Source organism: Zootoca vivipara, chromosome 2 (assembly GCF_963506605.1).
Source record: "Zootoca vivipara chromosome 2, rZooViv1.1, whole genome shotgun sequence".
Taxonomy (NCBI): Eukaryota; Metazoa; Chordata; class Lepidosauria; order Squamata; family Lacertidae; genus Zootoca; species Zootoca vivipara.
In genome coordinates this window covers 6225490-6249055 of record NC_083277.1, presented here as the reverse complement: position 1 = coordinate 6249055, position 23566 = coordinate 6225490, and the positions used below count along the sequence as shown (strand labels likewise).

Genomic DNA, 23566 nt, shown 5'->3' with positions numbered 1-23566 from the left:
TCTCCTCCCCATGAGAACCTAAGAACCACCCTGTAGAATCACAGAAAAGGCCTATCAGATCTAGTCTAGTCTGGTCAAATAATCACACACACCCATCTGTTGTCTGAGGGAACAAGGAGTAGAGCTATGAAGGCCCAGAAAATTGGGGGAGAAAACTGTCCCCCGTTTTCCCATGCCTTCATATTTCCAACAGAGAAAAATGGATGTTGTGTTCATGTCAGGGAAAAGTGAAACCCCATAAGCTTCATATCTCAACAAACTGTGTTTTGCCAGTTTTCAATATGGCATTAGTCAGGTCCGAGAAATTATGGCCCAGGAGACGCATTGTGGGCCCCCAGCCTTGCCACCTGTTTCCACACTGGCGTCTCTGCAGTACAGTGACTAATTCCAAGAATAGGAATCTATACCCCTTGAGCGTCAGTCCACCAAGGAACAATTGTCCTTACCCAAAGAGATCAAAGCCTTGTAATTCTCCAGCATGACTTCCTTGTAGAGAGCTCTTTGGCCCAGATCCAGGAGATCCCACTCCCCTTTCGTGAAAGACAAGACCACCTCCTCAAAGGATACCCGACACTGAAAGAAGCACATATTCTGTACTCAGAAATAAGCTTCCCTACATACACCACTGCTCCCCGTTTGAAATGAGGGGCAGTTAAGCTACTAAGTTGTGGTTTTTTAAATTCATTTATAATATTTATGGTTTTAAAAAAAGACCTGTTTGTGTTATTGAGTTTTGCAATTCTGTTGTATTCCAGCTTGATGTATTTTTCCTTTGAGATATGATTTTGTTTGAGGTATGTATTTTATTTGTTTTCCCCAGTAGAATAGGAAACATAAACAAAATGATGTGGGGGTTTTTTGGTAATTTTTCTGTGCATTGTTTCGAACAATGCATTGTTATATTGAGTTGCTTAAGAGGCGAGTTGTATTTAATATATAAGCTGTATTTTTACCATATATATATATATATATATATATATATATATATATATATATATATATGTGTGTGTGTGTGTGTGTGTGTGTGTGTGTGTGGTTGTATTTGTATATAAATGTATATATGGTTGCATTTAACATAGTGCTAAGGCACTCATTCCATCAGCACAGGGATTTCTTTTGGTGCAATGCAATTCCCCCCATCTCCCCCCACCCCCAAAAATTCTGTACTAGGGGTCTCCCAACCCTCTGGAGCACATATGGAGAGTGGGCAGCACATGAGCAGGGTGGCATCCTACCACACTAGCAGTAATCCCTGAGCTGACGGAATGAGATAATTGAAAACCACCCATTGGTATCTGCTATGTAAACGGCTTAAAGATTTCTCAACATACAAAGGTGGCGTACAAATTAAACAAATCAGCTTTGCTTTCGCCTTACTATTTTTTTTCTTCCTTTTTACTAGATTCAAGACCCGCAGGAAAAGTCATTTCCACAGACTTCTCTCTTGATCATCTTCATATCTTTGGGCATCAAGAAGAAAGGGGAATGTTATTCAGTCCCCCCCCCCCCTCCCGCAGCATAGTGAGACAGAACGGAGGTGTCCAGGCCTACCCCTAGCATCTCTCCCAGGTGGTCCCTAACTTACCTGAGATGGCTGCACAGCTGTTCTTTCTGCTCTACCCCAAAGGAGGTAGGATCCTGGAGGTGCCTTTGATGCCATTGTGTTGCCTGGGGAGGAGACAGAAGAGATGTAAACAAGGGGATTTCTGAAGATAAGAGGAGCCCTGGTGGAGGTAAAAGGTAAAGGTAAAATCCCTTGACTTCCCATCATCCTTCCCTGGTTTTCCATTGTCAATCCCTTTTTCCTTCAGCTTATCCTATTTTTTCCCCTTCAGCTTATGCTATTTTTTTCTCATTTGTTAGAAATATTATTAACTAATTTTCCATTATATTTTGTATGTAGTCTGAGGAAAAGGTGGGATATAAATAAATATAATAGTAGTTCTGGGCGCCACAACATTAGAAGGATATAGTTAAACTGGAAGGTGTGCAGAGGAGAGCCACCAAGATGATCAAGGGTCTAGAAACGAAGCCTTATGAGGAATGGTTGAGGGAGCTGGGTATGTTTAGCCTGGAGAAGTGGAGACTGAGAGGAGACAGGGTAGCTGTCTTCAAATATTCGAAGAACTGTCACATGGAAGAGGGAGCAAGTTTTCTCCTGCTCTGAAAGGTAGGACTCAAGCCAATGGCTTCAAGTTACAAGAAAGAAAATTCCAACCAGACATACGGAAAAAATTCTGACAGTAAGAGATGTTCATCAGTGGAACTGTCTCCCTCGGGAGGAGGTGGGCTCTCCTTCCTTGGAGATTGCCAAGCAGAGGCTGGAGGGCCACCAACCATGGATGCTTTAGCAGAGATTCCTGCATTGCAGGGGGCTGGATTAGAGGACCTCTGGCGTTCCTTCTAATTGTATGATTGGTGCTGCCAACTGAGCTCTGCTGAGCTCCCCATGCCTTGCCCCCCTTTCCCTTCTAACTCTACAATAGTATGATTCTATGATGATGATACTAATACTACTAATAGAACTAATAATAACCCCCCAAAAGGTAAAGGGACCCCTGACCATTAGGTCCAGTCATGACCGACTCTGGGGTTGCTGCGCTCATCTTGCTTTACTGGCTGAGGGAGCCGGCTTACAGCTTCCAGGTCATGTGACCAGCATGACTAAGCCGCTTCTGGCGAACCAGAGCAGCACACAGAAACGCCGTTTATCTTCCCGCTGGAGCGGTACCTATTTTTCTAAATGCACTTTGACATGCTTTCGAACTGCTAGGTTGGCAGGAGCTGGGACCGAGCAACGGGAGCTTACTCCATTGCAGGGATTCGAACTGCCGACCCTAGGCTCTGTGGTTTAACCCCCAGCGCCACCCGCATAGTCCATAACCCCCATATACAACAATAATACTGTACTAATTACCCCCTATTGGTTCAAAATTGGGAAAGGAGTACGACAAGGTTGTATATTGTCTCCCTGCTTATTTAACTTATATGCAGAATTCATCATGCGAAAGGCTGGACTAGATGAATCCCAAGCCGGAATTAAGATTGCCGGAAGAAATATCAACAACCTCAGATATGCAGATGACACAACCTTGATGGCAGAAAGTGAGGAGGAATTAAAGAACCTTTTAATGAGGGTGAAAGAGGAGAGCGCAAAATATGGCCTGAAGCTCAACATCAAAAAAACCAAGATCATGGCCACTGGTTCCATCACCTCCTGGCAAATAGAAGGGGAAGAAATGGAGGCAGTGAGAGATTTTACTTTCTTGGGCTCCTTGATCACTGCAGATGGTGACAGCAGTCACGAAATTAAAAGACGCCTGCTTCTTGGGAGAAAAGCAATGACAAACCTAGACAGCATCTTAAAAAGCAGAGACATCACCTTGCCGACAAAGGTTCGTATAGTTAAAGCTATGGTTTTCCCAGTAGTGATGTATGGAAGTGAGAGCTGGACCATAAAGAAGGCTGATCGCCGAAGAATTGATGCTTTTGAATTATGGTGCTGGAGGAGACTCTTGAGAGTCCCATGGACTGCAAGAAGATCAAACCTATCCATTCTTAAGGAAATCAGCCCTGAGTGCTCCCTAGAAGGACAGATCGTGAAGCTGAGGCTCCAATACTTTGGCCACCTCATGAGAAGAGAAGAATCCTTGGAAAAGACCCTGATGTTGGGAAAGATTGAGGGCACTAGGAGAAGGGGACGACAGAGGACAAGATGGTTGGACAGTGTTCTCGAAGCTACGAACATGAGTTTGACCAAACTGCGGGAGGCAGTGCAAGACAGGAGTGCCTGGCGTGCTATGGTCCATGGGGTCACGAAGAGTCGGACACGACTAAACGACTAAACAACAACAATTACCCCCTATACGATGAATGATACTAATAATAACTCCATATATGATGAATTAAATAACAACAACAACAACCCCCATATACGACTAATAATAATAATAATAATAACAACCAGTGCTTTTGTCTGTGGGGACACAAGTGTACACATGGGCTAAACATTTTGTGGATCTGTACTTTTGTCCATTTACTGTATTTATTTTTCCCAATTTGAACTATAGAATGGTGATTTTCTTGAGTCAAATGAGAGTACCCCTAAACATATTTTTAAAAGAAAAAAGCACTGATAATAATAACCCCCATATACGATGGCCTTGCAGAGCCAGCTATAAAGCGGGCGGATCCCTTTTTGCAGCCATGTTGCATGCCCCAACCCCGCAACCTGTGGATTTCGAGAGGGAGGTGGAGGGGGGGTCTCCCCCCAAGCACTGCCCCCGCCCCCGCCCCCGCCCCCCCCCCGGGGGCTGCGCCTTCACCTCCTTGGCCCGGCCCTTTTCTCCGAAGCTTCAGACCTCTGCCCGGAACGTCACCCTTCCGGAAGCCATGCCAGACCTGTGCGCTCGCCGTCACCTTCCCCCACCGACGCAACGTTACTACTTCCTGCCCCTCTAGGAAGCGGAGCTTAGTGCGTTTAACCATTAAGGGGCGTAGTGGTAGAAGCCGCGTGGTCCTCGCCCATCGCGCCTTTAGCAATGACTCCTCTGCCGGATCCTTCCTGGACGCTGATTTTTCTGGGGAAGCTGGGAGCGATCCTCCTCTGGTTCCCTCTTTGTTCAGAGGCAATGAAAGACAAGTTGCTTCCACTTTGCCTCGCACCCAGAAACATTTCAGAGAATCATAGAAGGGGAACCCTGGGGTCATCTAGCTCAACCCCCTTGCAATGAAGGAATAAATTCAGTTAAAGCATCCCTGACAGATGGCCATCCAACCTCTGCTTCAAAAACCCCAAGGAAGGAGTGTCTACCACACATGGAGGAGGAGGGTGGACTTTTCCCCAAGCCACCCAGCAAAGTTTTTAGCCACACGCTTTTGCCTTGTCCTGCAACAGGCTTTTGAAAAAAAAGGGTGGGTGTGTTTGTCTCATTTGGAGGGAGTGGCCATCTTGGGTTGGCTGGTCCAAAGTGAGAATGCCCAGATATTGAACATAACAGCCAGCTTAGTTATTTCTGTCCCATGGGGCTCCCAAAATCAAGTTCTGACAACTGGGCTCTTATGCCTGGGGCCACCAGTTCTTGAGGCCATGATCCCAAATTTCCAGCTAGCATAATCTTACTTTTTTAAAAAGTCCAGCTAGTTGGATATAAGGAGAAAAACCTGCTGGATCAGAGCTATAGGATCCATTTCAGATTAAAATTTTACAGTCATATCCAACATACTGTACAAGACAGAAACAAGATTCCAAAAAAATCTCCTGGACTTCCCTCCTTTCCTTTGTGGGTCCTATTGTTGATCATTTTCTCCTGCATCTTTTATGATAATCCAAATCTTTTACCTCTCCATTGTGTCCAAAATTCACCATTAAACTACAAGTGTTATTCCAATCCTACTAAACTATTTTAACGGTTTACAATGGTTTTTAAGATAAATTGTAAAATTTCCCCAATCCTTATTAAAATTTTTGTCTTCCTGATTTCTGATTCTTCCGGTCATTTTAGCTATTTCGGCATAATAATCCATCAACTTGATCTGCCATTCTTCTCTGGTAGGGACTTTATCTTCTTTCCATCTCTTGGCCATCTCATCTAAGCATCCTGATGATGCTTAGATGATTTTTAGAAAATGAAAATGTAATTTTTTTCTTACCTGCACTGATGATAGTCATTGTTTGGATGGGGGGTTGGGGTCCTCTTCCACATTCAAAATTGGTGACTCCTCTCCTGCCATTCCTTCCCTTTACACCACTGCCGCCTGGTTCAGACTCACTGGGTCTTTTCCTTACCAAACTTTTATCAATTGAGACTTGCTTTTGTCGTTGTTTTAAGATTAGCCTAAAGTGAGAGATTACGTTATCATTGTAGGTGTTAGCGGCCTGACTTAGAGCAGCTTTATCCGGGTGATATTTTTCAGCAATAGCTTGCACTTCAGCCCATTTTGCAAGCAGTTCTTCGATTGTTGCTGTAGGTGCACTTTCTCTGCTCTCCTCCTCCTCTGAAGATATTTCCTCAGTTGCCACCTTTTGCTGCTCCGTCAGAATGTATTGAAGTTCTTCTGTGGTGAGCTCAGTCCTCTGCTCCTCCACTAACTCCTCCACATCAGAACAACTCACTTCCAAGCCCATGGAATTTGCCAGAGAGACAATATCCTCAACAATAGGAGCATCCTCTTCAACAGCCTCCGTTCCATGTTCTGGGACAGCTTCTGGCCACAATTTCTTCCATGCTGCCTTCAGTGTTCTCTGAGTCACATCCCTCCATGCTTTGTCTATCATATGAAAGCAATGGAGGATAATGAAATGATTCTTCCAAAACTCTCTTAGGGTTAGGTCTGTGTCTGAGGTCACCTCAAAGCACTTTTGGAACAGTGCTTTGGTGTAAAGCTTCTTAAAATTTGATATGACCTGCTGGTCCATGGGCTGGATGAGGGGAGTTGCGTTGGGGGGCAAAAACTTTACACTGATAAAATTGAATTCTTCCATCAGCTCTTCCGCCAATCCTGGAGGGTGGGCTGGAGCATTATCCATAACAAGCAGGCACTTCATTGGAAGGTTTTTGTCCTGGAGGTATTTTTTCACACTTGGCCCAAACACTTTGTGAACCCACTCAATAAAAAATTGCCTGGTTACCAAAGCTCTGCTGTTCACCCTCCACATCACATGCAAATTGCTTTTTATGACCTTGTTTTTCTTAAATGTCATGGGGTTCTCAGAATGGGAGACTAGCAAAGGCTTCAACTTAAAATCTCCACTTGCATTCACACATAATAAAAGGGTTAGCCTGTCTTTCATGGGCTTGTTGTGTCCTGGCAATGCTTCCTCCTCTTTTGTGATGTAGGTCCTCTTTGGCATTTTCTTCCAAAAGAGGCCTGTCTCGCCACAGTTGAAAACTTGCTGGGGAACTAAGCCCTGCGACTCAACATAATCTTTGAACTCCAAAACAAATTGGTCAGCATCCAATTTGTTGCCACTGGCATCTTCACCAGGTCTCCCAACACTGTGGATGCCAGTTCTCTTCTTAAATCTTTCAAACCACCCATGGCTTGCCTTGAAACTCTCAACCTCAGCACTTGCTCCAGGGGAGTTTGCGATGAGGTCAGCATGCAACTGTAAAGCTTTTTCACAAATTATGCTCACAGGAATGCTGTCACCGGCCTCCTGTTTCCCAGTTATCCAAATTAAAAGCATTTTTTCCATTTCTTCCATTGTCTGTGTTCGTTGCTTGAGTGTTGAAACACCCTTTGCAACCCTGGCCCCCTTAATAGCATCCTTATTTTTTAAGATGGTACTAACTGTAGATTTGGGCATCCCAAACTGCCTTGCCAGATCACTTACACGGAACCCACTTTCATATTTGGAAATAATTTTCTTCTTTACCTCAACAGTTATCACGGTTCTCTTGGCTTTGCTGCTTTGCTTCATGTCGGCAGATTCAGGAAGCTGAACTGGGCTCCACACAATCCCCAAAACAATGGCAGAAGGCAGAGTCCCCCAAACGAAGGAGCAAAGCAGAGACAAAGGCACATGGCAGAGTCACATAAACAAATCCCAAAATGCCTTGCAGAATCCCAAAATGTTCCTCTCCCCCCTCCCACGGGGTGGGTGGGCTTACTTGGCCAGGTGCCGCCCACTTTGCTAAAGGCCTCGGAGATCTCTTTCACATCCCAAAATAATTTTGCAAGCTGGAACACCCACTTCCGGGTTAAAAATGTGCATAACCCAGAAATTCGTAACCTGGGGTGTTCTTAACCTGAGATACCACTGTAGTAGAATAAACAAATACAAATGCACATCATAAAAACAGAAGAAACAGCTTGCATAACTGCTGCAGTGCAAGTTCATGCAGGAAGGCTCTAAATGGCTCTAAATTTGGTGAGAATCACAAGTGGGGAGAGTGGCTGTTGCGTTCAGGTCTTGCTTGTGGGCTCCCCACTGAAGCACCTGCTTGGCCGTTGTGAGAGCAAATTCCCGGGCCAGGTGAGCCATGGGACAGAGTTCTTCTTATGTCCTTAAAAGCAGGTGAGAAATCTTACAAATGAAATCAGCCACTTCCCCCTTTCAAACAAGGAGCAATGAATAAAGAAGCTGCTTTGTGGAGGAAGATCAAAAAGCAGGGGCTGCGTTGCTAAGGTGCTTCCAGAATGCAGACAGGGTGCACATTCAAAACTTTGGAAGCTAGGATTTCTAACAAAGGGTGGGCAATTTGTTCTTTATCGGTGATCAGGCATGCCATGAAAGCAAGTTCAGTTTTTATTTCAGCAGCTGCAGTTGCATGAATCTCAAGCACTAAAAGGGTTGTAGCAAAAAACCTATTGGTCATCAAGTTTGCCCTCCTTTTTCTTCTCACTGTCATGATCATCTTAATCTTTGATACTTTGAAATGGTTCTTTGCAAAGCATTGACTCTGGCTGATGCTTTTTCCAGACTCTGTACATTTCCATAGTGGTCCCCCCCCCCCCCGGGCAGGCTTTTTCAGGTATAGTGAACAAGCGCATCCTACGCCAACCCCCGACCTCTCTCACCAGCAAAGGAGCACAAGCGAACAACAGAGAACCTGCACAATCAACGCTGACACTGAACCCCTACACATACCAAGGAAAATAGAAACACCGGCACCCCACCCACCTCCCCCCTTTCTTCCTAATGTCTCAAAATTCAAGATTAATGTGTAAAAACGATACATGAGAAAAAATACGATACATTGTACTACCTTTGTAAACCAAGAAAATCCTTAATATTTTTTTTAAAGTAAGGTGTTGACTAGAGATGCGGGTGGCGCTGTGGTCTAAACCACTGAGCCTAGGACTTGCAGATCAGAAGGTCGGCGGTTCGAATCCCCGCGACGGGGTGAGCTCCCGTTGCTCGGTCCCAGCTCCTCCCAACCTAGCAGTTTGAAAGCACGTCAAAGTGCAAGTAGATAAATAGGTACCGCTCCAAGCGGGAAGGTAAACGGCGTTTCTGTGCGCTGCTCTGGTTTCGCCAGAAGTGGCTTTCTCATGCTGGCCACATGACCCGGAAAAACTGTCTGCAGACAAATGTCAGCTCCCTTGGCCAGTAAAGCGAGATGAGCGCCGCAACTGCAGAGTTGTCCGCAACTGGACCTAATGGTCAGGGGTCCCTTTACCTTTAAGGTGTTGACTAAAGCTCTTTCAACATACTGAAAATATTTCAACCTGTTTGAGTTTGTTGTTACAGGTAGGTAGCCGTGTTGGTCTGCCGTAGGCGAAATAAAAAACAAAAAAATTCCTTCTAGTAGCAGTTTGTCTAGTAACCAACTAAGTTTGTCATTGGTATGAGCTTTCGTGTGCATTGGTATGAGTTTTTTTATTTTTTGTTTATATGTAGGAAGTGTTCCTTTATCTCTACAGCACTTTCCACCCTCCACAATGAAAAAAAGTTATTGCCATACATTCACAATCTGAACGACTGGCATCATAGTTGTGAAACTTTATTAAAAATACTGAAAAGACTGGGCACTAGAGTATACACCAAAACCATAATACTTGCTGTTCATGGATGAAGGACTGGTATACTTTAACCAACACCGATGTATTAGACTTAGAAGGACATGATAAATTAAATTAAGAAAGTAAGGGTGGCATGCCTATTTAAACTATGGGAAGCATAGAGTACATAAGAACTTTGTTGCTGTTTAGTCGTTTAGTTGTGTCCGACTCTTCGTGACCCCATGGACCAGAGCACGCCAGGCACTCCTGTCTTGCACTGCCTCCCTCGGTTTGGTCAAACTCATGTTCGTAGCTTCGAGAACACTGTCCAACCATCTCGTCCTCTGTCATCCCCTTCTCCTTGTGCCCTCAATCTTTCCCAACATCAGGGTCTTTTCCAGGGAGTCTTCTCTTCTCATGAGGTGGCCAAAGTATTGGAAGTATTCCCTTCATGGATCAATGCCTTGTTGTGGCGAAGGGGCTTGAATAACTCAGAGAAGCTATGAGCTATGCCATGCAGGGCCACCCAAGATGGACAGGTCATAGTGGAGAGTTTTGACTAAACGTGATCCACCTGGAGAAGGAACTGGCAAGCCACTCCATGGACAAAGACAACAGGCATAAGAACTTTACAAACCATATAATAAGAAATGTGTTGTCAAAACATGGGAAAAATATAGAAGCCTTTAGAACCAAAGATCCCAAGATGGATGTCACCGATGGAAGCAGATGAATATGAAGGGAAACTGGCTAACATACAATGCATTACTGGTAGAGGAGGAGAGAGAAATTAAATTAAGAAAGTATGAGGAAATAAAGGACCAACTCTGGCTGGTTGGAATACCACCAAATTAACGAAATATTTAAACAAGATAAAAATACTGGATTTGATAAAGAACTTTCAAAATGGGAAACAGAATTGATAAATAACAAATCTAATATAATTTCAAAAGTTTACCACCTACTCCTTGAATGGGAAGTCAGTACAAGTGAAAAGTACAATGATTAGGTGGGCATAGGATATTGGCCGTCCAATAATGGTGTCTGAACGGGAGAGTCTTTGGAGAATCAGTATGAAATTTACGGCGAGATATAGTATCAAGGAGAACATGTCAAAGAGGCAGCACAGATGGGTATCTCACCCCCTCAAGATTATCTAAGATGTACAGAAATCTTGCAAATAATTGCTGGAGGTATGGGGTGAATATGTACCACATGTGGTGGACGTGTAGGAAGATCAAAATGTTCTGGGGCTTACTTTACGAAGAGTTGAAAAAAATGTTTGGAATTACCTTTCTTAAAAAACCGGAGGCATTTCTATTAAGTATTCTTGGCAAAGACATCCCAAATAATTTACGAGAGATATTTCTATATGCAACGGCAGCAGCACGGATCTTGGTAGCAAAAAGATGGAAGGAAGAGGAGGTCCCAACCCTAATAGAGTTCAAAACAAGCTACAAGATTTTGCCAAAATGGCGCAGTTGACAAATAGTCTGAGAGGTTGAGAGGTAACTCCAAACAAAAAATTATGGAAAAGTGGGATAGATATAAGATGTATGTCCAAAAATACAGTAAGGGTATGCTATCTATGCTAGCATTTGAGTGACCTTGAAGGGAGAACGACTTGATTATTATGACTGCGGGTACATCTATATATATAAAAATGTAAAGGGTCCATGTTTGGGACTTTCCACTTTTCTCGGAAACTGCTTGACCAATTGTGTTCAAATTTGGACACAGTGTCTAGTACCATTACGCGAGTGCCAACATAACCTTAGATTCCACACATGCCAAACATTTGGCAGGTAAAAATTGAATTTTCTATTAAAAAACACACATAGCGCCCTCCACTGGACAATAAGGGAACAGACGCCATATCCTTTCCCAGCTAGAAAACCTTCGCCCTCTATCGGTGGCTACACTGGTACTGCAGCTAGAAAACCTTCCCTCTCCACAGCACCTCAGCTCGCCTTTACAGATAAGGCCGAACTAGGCCGAATGGAGGTGGGGACTCGCATGGGTGGGTGTTGGGGGGAGGAGGGGACGGAATAAGTCATGGGTCGGGACAGGGTGGAGGGAATCACAGGGATGAACCGGGAGGGGAGGGGGAGGAGGTGGAATAGGTCATGTGTCAGGACAGGGTGGGGGAAATCACAGGGATGAGTGAGAGTTTTGGATTTGATATCCCGCTTTATCACTACCCGAAGGAGTCTCAAAGCGGCTAACAATCTCCTTTCCCCTCCTCCCCCACAACAGACACCCTGAGAGGTGGGTGGGGCTGAGAGACTTCAGAGAAGTGTGACTAGCCCAAGGTCACCCAGCAGCTGCATGTGGAGGAGCGGAGACACGAACCCGGCTCCCCAGATTACGAGTCTAGCGCTCTTAACCACTACACCACACTGGCTCTCTGGGGATGAGCTGGGGGTGGGGCAGGGAGACAGGCTACGTCATGGATTGGGGCAGGGTGGGGGGAAAATACAGGGATGAGCCACAGCAACACGTGGCCGGGCCAGCTAGTGTTGTTATAAGAATGTAATAGAAAATAGATAAAGATATGTATAGCAAATAGAGTACATTCATTTGTAATACAAGAATATACATTGGGGATTGATGGGAAGTCTACTTTGATGATTTATTTAAGATCTGGAGAAATTGGTTTTTCTTTTTCTTTTCTGTTTTTCTTTTTCTTTCTCTTATTTTTTTCTTTTCCTTTTAATTTTATTTAGTGGACTTTGTGGTGTGAATTATCTTTTGTATATAGGATTTAAAAATGTAATATAAACTATTGAAGATGATGATTGTATTATAAAAACGTTTATTATTGTAATATACAAAAATCAATAAAGGCAAACAACAACCATCACTCCCCGCTGTAGATTATCTTACATGAAAGGCTCCCCACTACACGTTAAGAGTTCCAAAACAAAGCAAAAAGGTCATAGGAGGGTTTTTTCAGTGTTCTCCAAAATTGTTCCAGTTTTAAAATTGCTTTAGCCTCCCTTCAGAGGACAGCCTGCTCAGAGCCTCAACAGAATCCTCTTAAAACAAGATATAAAGGAAATAGAGAACCGCCATCACTTTGCCACACCCTTGTCTGCAACGTTTGACAACAATAAGAGCAGAGGATGAAGGCAAGGGGCGAATTTTGTTACTAGCAAACACAGGAAGCTGCAAAGCTATGGGACTAAACAGCACCCACCCAAGAGTCAAATAGTTGCATTGTTCATCTTTTAAATGAAACATAGGAGTTTGTCATCAAAATCCGTCTCCTTGCCAGATGAACAGGCTATAGGCAATATACCATCATCTTGGTTTGGAAGCAAAGGGCCATATATCCAAAGTTGTCTTGGGTGGCTTCCTTGATACGAAGGAACATCTGAGCTCTTCTTGAAGCTTTTTCCATACGGAAGACATTCATACAGTTTCTTCCCTGTGTGAATTCTCTGATGTGTGCTAAGGCTCGTGCTCTGGCTGAAGCTTTTCCCACACTGCAGACATTGGTAAGGTTTCTCCCCTGTGTGAATTCTCTGATGGGCACAAAGGTGGGCTTTCTGAATGAAGCCCTTCCCACACTCCGCACATTTGAAGGGCTTTTCCCCGGTGTGAGTTCTCTGATGTGAAGTAAGGCTTGAGCTGACGCTGAAGTTCTTCCCACACTCTGCACATCTGTATGGCTTCTCCCCCGTGTGGATTCTTTGATGAGTAGTGAGCGTCTTGCTGTCGCTGAAGCACTTTCCGCACTCCAGGCAAGTATATGGTTTCACGCCAGTGTGGACTCGTTGATGGGCGGTGAGACTTATGCTTTGGCTGAAGCTCTTTCCGCACTCCATGCACCTAAATGGCTTTTCCCCTGTGTGCGTTCTCTGGTGTGAGGTAAGATTTGAGCTGTGATTGAAGCTCTTTCCACACTCAGGGCATTTATATGGTTTCTCCCCTGTGTGAGTTCTCTCATGTAAAGTAAGGCTTGAGCTAGCACTGAAGCTCTTTCCACACGCCATACATTTATACGGTTTCACTCCCGTGTGGGTTCTCTGATGACAACTAAGGTTTGAGCTAACACTGAAGCTCTTTCCACACTCCAGGCATTTATAAGGTTTCTCCCCTGTGTGAGTTCTCTGATGGGCAGAAAGGTGGGTGCTCCGACTGAAGCTCTTTCCACACTCCAGGCACTGAAATGGCTTTTCCCCTGTGTGAGTTCTTCGGTGAGTATTCAGGATGCTACTGTAGCTGAAGCTCTTTCCACACTCCATGCATTTATATGGTTTCTCTCCTGTGTGAGTCCTTTGATGATTATTCAGTGCTTTGCTGTCGCTGAAGCTCTTTCCACACTCAAGGCATTGGTAAGGTTTTTCTCCTGTGTGGATTCTCTGATGTCTAATAAGTGTCCCTCTCTCACTGAAGCTCTTTCCACATTCAGGGCACTGATACGGTTTTTCCCCTGTGTGGCTTCTTTTATGTCTAGTAAGTTTTCCGCTACCACTGAAGCTCTTTCCACACTCCAGGCATTGATATGGTTTCTCTCCTGTGTGGGTTCTGCAATGTTTATTCAAGCTTGATTCATCTTTGAAAGGCTTCCCACACACCAGGCACTTCTTTCCCACGTGAGGTAGATGTACACTCAGGATTTCATGAAAATCATCATGCAGAGGAGGAGGAGATTCATTTCCCTCAAGATATGTAGGTCCCCTTCGTGTCCCAAAGGCCTCTGCTGCTGCTTCCTGCTTAGCTGTTTCCAACGACGCCACAGATTGCCCCTTAAAATTCTCAAAGCCAAGTCCATCCTCTGTTGGGAAAAGGAAACAAAAAGAAAGCATGATTGGGCTTCAAGGCAGAAACTGAGGACTAGCTGCTTTTGTTATTTCACAGTCTCCAAAATCCTTCCCTTTTCTGTCTACACACCCTGCTAGGTTACCTTTTGCATTTGCCAATATCTGAGAGAATAGCACAAATTCATTTCTGGTTGATTCCCTCACTCAATTTCACCGGGTGCAGATCTTTCTCTGATTGATATTTTTAATCTGAGGACCTACCAGTCAATTTTTCCTGGGAAAATCCCTCTTCCTTCTTTGCAGGCCACTCCCAGGCCAGCAGTTCTTCCTTTCCTTCCAGCCAGGAGACAAGGTCAGATTTGTGCATCAGAGGTCCTTCTTCATGGGATAAAGAAAAGAGAGAGAAAACAAATATTTATGGCACTTGTGTGTCCAGAAATCCCAGGCCACGTGGCCTGTTTTGTACCTCCACCCCACCCCAAAGGGCAAATGGAATGAAGACAATGGATTTTTAAAAAGGAATAAACAAGTAGACCGGGTATCAGGAGGGGAAGGAGCACAGCTTGGTGGTAGGGCATCTGCATTGCTGTCAAAGAGCGAGCCAGCAGTAAATCACACTGTTCCAAGTAGGAGTTAACTCTTTGTTAGCAAAAACACAATCTCCACAGATTTGGCTGTGTGTCAGGCCTAATGAGCAGAGCAGCTCCTTCCTCCATGTGGTCTTCCTCCATGGAAATCAGTTGCCGAGACTAAAGTCCCCGCCTCCTCACAGCCATCTATGTCTCTTCCTCTCCGGGGCTTTCCCCAAGCAATCCCCTTCCCCTCTGCAGGGAGGTGGGACCGATTCGGATGGTCCGCCCCCGCCACTTAATGGATCCAAATGGTTTCCAGAGAGTGGTAGGGGGTGTTTTATCCCATGTTGATGGCCTTTCAGCTGATTCCCTGGTGACCCGTTGGAATATGGAGTTAACCAGGGCTATTGACTGTCTGGCTCCAAAGCGCCCTCTCTGATTGCATGGAGCCCGGACAGCACCATGGTTTGCCATGGATCTGAGGGCAATGAAACAATCACTGAGATGGCTAGAGCACCAGTGGCGGATAACTCATTCTGAAGCTGACCGGACACGGGTTAGAGCTCAATGTTGAGCCTATCAAATGGCGGTAGCGACATCGAAGAAGACTTTCTTCACCGCCTCTATTGTATCTGCAGAAAACAGCAGCAGGAGACTCTTTCAGGTGGTTCGCAGTTTAGTGGAACCACCTGCTCCATCGGGGCCCAGTAAGGGCCACATGATCTCCTGCAACGATTTTGCAAAGTTTTTTGCAGATAAAGTCACTCAGATTTGGGAAGAGGTAGACTCCACCGTGGGATAATAAATTTTTTTATTATTATTATTAGAAACTGTACCTTTCACATGGATCCTTTGTATGTTTTGTGGTATTTCATGCATTGCAACTTGCCACTATTTTTATTGGTTATAGTTTAGAAATTTTTTTTTGTAACTGATAAGTGTAAACTGTTATATTTGTCAGTATTTATTTTTACTGTTTACTATTGTATTCTAGTGGATAGAGAGCAGCAGCAACCAAGATAGACATAACAGCTGGCAAGGACATGAAGAAAATATGGACTGAATAAATAGCTCACACAGGAAAAATAAGAATACTGATCTTCACTGGCAGACTTACAAATTATTAAATGTGTTAACATGAATGGAAGTTAATAATATTGCAGCTGTTGTATAAGAAATTATTATTATGATTGGAATGTCATGGGATTAAATAAGAGTTTGGAAGCAGAATTAAAGTACGGTATCAAACCTCCAATTCTAGCACATGGAGGGCCACTTAAATTATGTAATTGAGTATTTGACTGATTGATAGTGGAATTGATGTTATAATTTGGTATTGATACAGTGAAGTGCATACTGGAGTATTGTTATTGAAAGCTAATAAAAATATTTATTAAAATATTGTATTCTAGTGGATTAATGAAAATTGCTTAAATTGATATAAGCTGTTTATTTTAATGTTACTGTGACTTGTTGTGTGGGATCAGAATAATAATAATAATAATAATAATAATAATAATAATAATAATATTTTATTTATACCCCGCCCTCCCAGTGAGAGCCGGGCTCAGGGCGGCTGACATCAATAAAGTTACAATAAAACGTAAAAGAAAGAAAAACAATTGATTAAAATGCAGATTAAAATACAATTTAGATTTAAAATTTGTTTTAAAAATGCAGCCTCATTTTAAAATGGCCCAAATCAAAACCCAAAGGCCAGGCGGAACAGGCCCTGTGGAAAGATGTCAAATCCCGCAGGGCGCTGGTCTCCTGTGAGAGACCGTTCCACCAAGTCGGGGCCAACACTGAAAAGGCCCTGGCCCTAGTTGAGGCCCTGGTATGTTAGATTGTTATTATGTGTGGGATCTTTGCTGCCTATGTTGCTGTTTTTTCAGCTTGTAAACTGCCTTGCGTAGAGCAATATATAAAGGAAGTATACAAATTAAAAGTGAAATGAAATGAAATGAAGGAAAAGCCCAGCAAAGAGAAAAATACCAGCTTGGCTTTATTTTTTTTTCTTCATATTGTTGCCTCGTACCTTCCTGGACGCGATGTCCTGGCTTGTTTGGAGTGAAAGAGAAGCAAAAGACTGTGTGAGTTGAACTTTATAATTGTTGTTACTGAGCATATTTTTTAAAGATGTGGAGTTGCCGATGAGAAAAGCCCCCCCCTAGTCGGACGGAAGAAGTTCTGGACGCGTTCGGAGGATTTATGAGCTGTGATGCACTTTAAATTGGAGCAGCGACCTGAAGCTAAGTTCAGCTATAGGGCAAGGAGATCCATTAATTTACCAAGAGTTAATGGTTTGATGTTTGGGTCTCCTGCCTGAAAAAGCTGTAAATTCTATAATGATCGTAAATCTTCATGGCTATGAGAGAAAACGAAAGTGATTTGAGTTTTTCAAGATGGCGCTACTTCGAGCTGCTTCGACGCAACAGGGAGCTCCATTAAGAAGATTTATGGGGAGGCTGGACTGATTAACTCACACAGGAGAAAGAACATCTGTGAAACTTTGTTTGATATTTATCTCAGCAGCTGGGAAACAATCGGATGAAAGTGGAATACATCTATGTGACTGTAAGGGGAAGATCTGGATTATTATGAACTTGGAGGACGATTTGAACTTTAGAAAAAAGACGGCAGTGGACAGTTGCGAGGAATTCCCAATTTCTTGAAGCATGGGAACCCAAATAAAAAATTCTTTAGATGATTTGGCATAACATTCGGTTTGATTGATATATATATGTGTATAATTTGAAATATTGAATGTGATATAATTGGTTTTAATTGGAAAATTAATAAAAATATTTAATATGAAAAATACCAGCTTGGGCCGCTCCACCATCTCCAAAGGACAGCCATGAAGCATCGTTTGGAGCCCTGCCTGATGCCCTCGTACAGCTGTGGCACATGGTCACATGTTTGTAAATAGCCCTCCGGGATCCTTGCTAGAACAGATGAGGGTTGGTGGATGAAAAATGGATCCTTTAAGCTGAGATTCCTGCATTGCAGGGGGTTGGACTAGATGGCCCTTCCAACTCCATGTTTCCCCTTACGATCCTCACCCAGAGAGGCCACGTTCCTGTAGTTCTCCAACATTACTTCTTTGTACAGCGCCCTTTGGTCTGGATACAGCAGAGCCCACTCCTCTGCGCCGAAGGAGACACTCACTTCCTCAAAGGAGACCAAACCCTGGGAAAAGAAGGATGTGATTTCTCAACAGCACCAAACAGATGGGCGATCCCCTCGTGCCCTTAGCAAAAATAAAGAACCCAATTGAAACAAGAATCCATGCAGAGGCAGGAGGAAGAAATTGCTTTGAGGACCCAACCCACCCCACAAATCTGCCACCTAGGATGCTGGCATCTCCTTGCCAGGTTTTGTGCCAAGGGGCTATTGCCCTTCTCTTTGTGGCCTGCTCTGATTGGTTGGGCCACTCACATAGCCCCGCCTCAGGAGCAAATGGGAGGAGCAACCAGTGTGGATTCAATTTAAATCAAATTGTTTAAAATCACGATTCAAATCACGATTTAAAGCACTAGCCAGTAAGACTTGATTTACCGTAAATCATTTTTTTTTACAGAAAGACTCATTCTTGCTGGTATAATCTTAATACTTACAACCAGGTGGAAGATTTCATTTTTCGAATAATAAATTTCTAGAGTAGTTGTTACAGTTATATAAAAAATTACTGATTTGGTCATCTATATATATAAAAATGTAAAAATCTTGAAATTTACGGCCGCTATGTTCTCCGTAACCGCTTGACCAATCGTCCTGAAATTTTGACACAGCGATCCTGGCCACTCCCAGAGGGTTGTAGGGGCCATGATAAACCTCAAATCAAACACCTTGACAGGATTTGACCCGCTTTTCCACCAACTCAAACAGCGCCCTCAAGTGGAATTTCTCCCACAGTACACCCCCTCCCTTCCTGTGAAATCTAAGCCACACCCACAAAGACCTCAATGGAGACACACAACGCCGCCATCTTAACATCCTACCAACGTCCAAAAATCTAAGAGGAGTATACCTTTCCCTTTCACACTCCCTCATCCTCTCACCTATCCATTCCCTCTTATTCTTCCTCCGATCTTTCCCCTATCACACTCAAACCCCCACACACACCCTCCGACCCTATCCGCCATCTTGCAGCCCTCTTAACAACCACTCACCGTCCTGCAATCCTTCGGCCTCTCAAAAACACACACCCCCACAGGCCCTCAAAAACACTTTCCTTCGTAATTATCCTAACATCTCGAACATCGTACTCCGATCCGCTACCTCTTATCCTTCTACCGATCTTTCCCCTCTCACACCCCCCCCCACGGCCTCCGAACGTATCCGCCATCTTCCGGCCCTAATAACCAGCGTCCTACGAAACCTTCCCACTCACCGTCCTGCGATCCTTTCCCCTCTCAAAATCACACACCCCCACAGGCCCTCAAAAAAACTTTCCTTCGTAATTATCCTAACATCTCTAACATCGTACTCCGATCCGCTGCCTCTTATCCTTCTACCGATCTTTCCCCTCTCACACTCACACTCCCCCCCCCACAGCCTCCAAACTTTTCCTCCATCTTCCGACCCTAATAACCACCGTCCTGTGATCCTTTATCCTCTCACAAACACCCCCCAAACCCCTCAAAAACAATTTCCTTCTTATTTATCCACTCCATTACAAGTTCCTCCTAACGTCTCCAACACATTCCTCCAATCCATCCCCTCTCACAATAACACCCCACCCCAGACACTCAGAGTCTTTCCACCTTCTTCAGAAACACCAAACCACCATCCTCCGATCGGTCCCTCTCACCGTCCTCTCTACATTTCCCTCTCAACCCCCCCAACATACTCTTATGAACGCTTTTCTCCCTCTTCATCCCCTACTCAATTACATCCTCCAAACCTCTCCAACAACATCCTACGATTCTTTCCCTCTCATAATCACACCCACCCCAAAACCCCTCAAAAGCTTTCCGCAACCTTAATGACCTCCTACCCCACCATCCTCCGATCCATTCCCTCTTACCTTCGTCAAATACTTCCCCTCTCAAAATCCCCTCATAAACAAAGTCCTATAAACCTCTCCAACACCATCCTTCGACTTCTACAATAAAAAACAAAACAAAACTTATTTACAGACAACTCCAGCATCCATTCACACCTGCTACAGTTCCAGGACAACCCCAGTATAAACTACCTTCACCAAAACTGCAACTCCACCAACTCAAAACCAACTCTAAAGGTAGGATACCACATCTCTACCCCCAGCAACATAACTTCTTAACTTCTGAATATTTACAATTCCTTTACTATCTTATAACAACCTCACACCCTTTACTTGCAGATCAATCCAACATCCATTTCTACCTGACAAATATCCAGGACAACCCCAAGATAAACTACCTTCACCAAAACTACAACTCAACCAATCCAAAAAAGACTCTAAAGGTAGGATGCCACATCTCTACCCCCAGCAACATGACTTCTTAACTTCCTAATATTTACAATTCTTTTCGGATCATATACCCATTTCCCACCTTTAACTTGCAGATCAATCCAACATCCATTTCTACCTGACAAATATCCAGGACAACCCCAGCATAAACTACCTTCACCAAAACTACAACTCCACCAATCCAAAAATGACTCTAAAGGTAGGATGCCACATCTCTACCCCCAACAACATTACTTCTTAACTTCCTAATATTTACAATTCTTTTCGGATCATATACCCACTTCCCACCTTTTACTTACAGATCAATCCAACATCCATTTCTACCTACCAAATATCCAGGACAACCCCAGCATGAACTACCTTCACCCAAAACTACAACTCCACCAATCCAAAAAGAACTCTAAAGGTAGGATACCATATCTCTACCCACAACAACATAACTTTTTACCTTCTGAATATTTAAAATTCTTTTCGGATCTCATACCCTCCTCCCACCTTTTACTTGCACATCACTCCAACATCCATTTCTACCCAGGACAACCCCAGGATAAACTACCTTCACGAAAACTACAACTACACCAATCCAAAAAGGAATCTAAAACCGTAGATAAGATAATGTGGCCCTGCTTTTAACCCTTTTCTAACTTTTTTCATTTTACTAATTGTCAATATGCAGACCGAGACCCCCTTTAGATTCGGAGACCCGCGCCAAGTGGCCCATATGACCCCCCCTCCTTCTATCTGGGCCTATCTCTTGCTACGGGACTATACGCCTTCGCTATTTAACCCCCCCCCCTCGGGATTTTTTAAGTAGTTCTCTGCGTCCCAGGACACATCATCACCCCCCATCCTTAATCTAAATATACAGAAATGTTCACGATCCGTGCACAGGGGGCAATGTATGAAGATACAGGGGGGAGGGGACAACAGAGGGCTCAGACAAAAGTAAATACTGGGAAATGGAACCCAGAAACTGACAGCTCCTTCTCCAAGGCTGGGGGCCAATGTAGTAAGATACCGGGGATAGGGGCCAAGACTCCCCACGGACAACAGAGGCCTCAGACAGAAGTGCATACTGGGAAATAAAACCCAGAACCTAACAGTTCCTTCTCCAAGGGTGGGGGCCAAGGTATGGAGATACATGGGGGAGGGGCCAACACTCCCCAAGGACAACAGATGAAAGGATATCCTACCAAAACACAGGGATGAGCCGGGGTGGAGGGAGGAGGGGCAAGATACGTCATGGATCAGGACAGGGTGGGGGGGGATCACAGGAAAGACCCACAGCAACGCGTGGCCGGGTCAGCTAGTACTATATACATAGACAGATAATTATGAAATTATTGTGAGGTTTAATCAAGTTAACTGTTTATATTTGGACAACCTTTCTGCTATACTTTATTAGAAGGAGAAAAATGATCATTTCCTAAATAACCATTTCCTTAATAACAATTTAAACAATTCATTTAACTAAAACAATAACATTATAGCATATGTATCCATGTTTGTTAACTGATGTGGTTAAACAATAAAAAAACACTTAGACTGAGTTTTAACACACATGAAAAACTTAAATCAAATCCTTATTTCCTGATGAATAGCCTTTGGACTATAATGTAACTTAAATACTGTAGAAAACTATCTTTAGAAAGATTTTCCCTCCAAAAGCATTTTATTTTAAAAATCCAATTTAAATTTTAAAAATCTGATTTAAAATTTTAAAAATCTGATTTTTTTATTTTTTAAAATTCCAAATTTTTTATTTTTAAAAATCATTTATTTTTACCCTGGGAGCAACCTTTGCCTGGATCACCTCTGTCACAGAGAGGAGGAGCCCTGCTTACCTGAGATGAGGGCAGAACGGCTCTTTCCACCCGGCCACAAAGAAGCGAGAGCCTTGACCACGTCATGGAGGTTTCCGCTCCACCTGCAAGGGCGACGAGAGAAAAAAGATGGCAGGATAATATTTTCCATGCCGCTTCCTTGCACGGCAACCACGTTATCCTGCTTGTCTTGGGAGATGCAAGCCATGATTCTGGGTTTGATTCACAATTCATGAAATCGTAGCCTTGTGGAGATGAAAGGGACTCAAATGGGCATCTAGGTCCAACCCCCTGCAATGCCGCCCCCACCTTGATTTTGTGAGGAATCAAAGTGGGTGAAAACCATCCACGATGGGTGTCAAGGCATCTAGCCTCAGGCTATTCTGAGCAGTGGAATGTAGATGTGTTACTGGGAGCTGTCAGCTGTGTAATATGAGGTAATGCATGTTCTTTGCACTTTTCTCCATTTACTGTATTTATTTCCCCCAATTTGAACTATAAAATGGTGATTTTATTGAGTCAAAATGAGTGCACCTCTAAACATTTTTTTAAGGAAAGAAAAAAAGCACCGATTCTGAGTTACACAAAGCAAAACCACAGATCTGGCAAGGGAACAACCTTTGCCCCAGGGAACAATCCTCGCACCTACCTGCCAGTCGCTCAGGGTCAAATTGCTCTCCCTCTCCTTCCAACCAGCTGATGAGAAGAGGTTGAAGAATGAGAGGCCCATCTTGAATGGAAGAAGAAGAAGAAAACATTTTTTCCTTCTAGGAGTCTAGCATTTCAGGCTAGACTGGTTCTGTTACTGGCCCCCTAAGACAGAGGTAGTGCCATCATTGGATGAATAGAAATATTGGGAAGCACCAGTCGGGGAACCCCCTAAGGGAAGAAGGCTGAGAGCTCAGGGATTGGTGGTGGAACGAAGCTGGGTGGTCAGAGGGAGAACACTGGGAGGAGGAGGTGTCGGAAGCTGAAGAGGTGACAGAGCTTAGTGAGCAGGAGGACGCTGTGGCAGAGAGCAGTCCAGAAGCAGAAGACGGAGCAGGAATGGAGGGAATTATAGGGACAGAACTACCTAAATTGTGTAGAAATTTATTCATGTATGCTACTACAGCAGCAAGAATGTTACTTGCCCAAAAGTGAAAAGAAGCAGTAAAGGAAGAATGGATACAAAAACCCAGGGAATATGCAGAAATGGTGAAGAATAAGATATCAAGATAACAAACTTTTTTTTATAAAAGAATGGAAATGGTTTGCTGGATATTTACAAATAAATTGTAAACAGATAAAAACATTAGTGTCTAAGAAAGGCAACAGGGAGGGGGGTGCTTACCCAAAGAGGCCACCTCCCCATAATTCTCCAGCATGACTTCCTTGTAGAGAGCCCTCTGGGCTGGATCCAGCAGAGCCCATTCGTCCTTGGAGAAATGCACAGCCACCTCCTCAAAGGTCGCAGGAACCTAAAGTGGAAAAGAAGATATGTCTCATCACACA

At 43.9% G+C, this 23566-nt stretch overlaps 1 protein-coding gene across 4 annotated transcripts in view; it reads right to left on the bottom strand.

Annotated features, from left to right (window-relative positions):
* The window catches only part of LOC118080194 (zinc finger protein 883), a 32827-nt gene that overhangs the window by 6000 nt on the left and 3261 nt on the right, over positions 1-23566 (bottom strand). For 2 of the 4 annotated variants that reach the window (XM_060269442.1, XM_060269446.1), the window contains 6 exons: positions 23406-23532; positions 22722-22802; positions 22094-22176; positions 17854-17980; positions 14478-14594; positions 12303-14230 (listed from right to left, as the gene is read on the bottom strand). In XM_060269442.1, the coding sequence (XP_060125425.1) occupies positions 12678-14230; positions 14478-14594; positions 17854-17980; positions 22094-22176; positions 22722-22802; positions 23406-23439 (1995 nt within the window). In that variant the 5' untranslated portion in view covers positions 23440-23532 and the 3' untranslated portion in view covers positions 12303-12677. Of the gene's footprint in view, positions 1-446; positions 574-1585; positions 1669-5652; positions 7529-12302; positions 14231-14477; positions 14595-17853; positions 17981-22093; positions 22177-22721; positions 22803-23405; positions 23533-23566 lie in introns of those variants that run through there. The other 2 variants (XM_060269448.1, XM_060269434.1) reach the window with 2 other exon arrangements.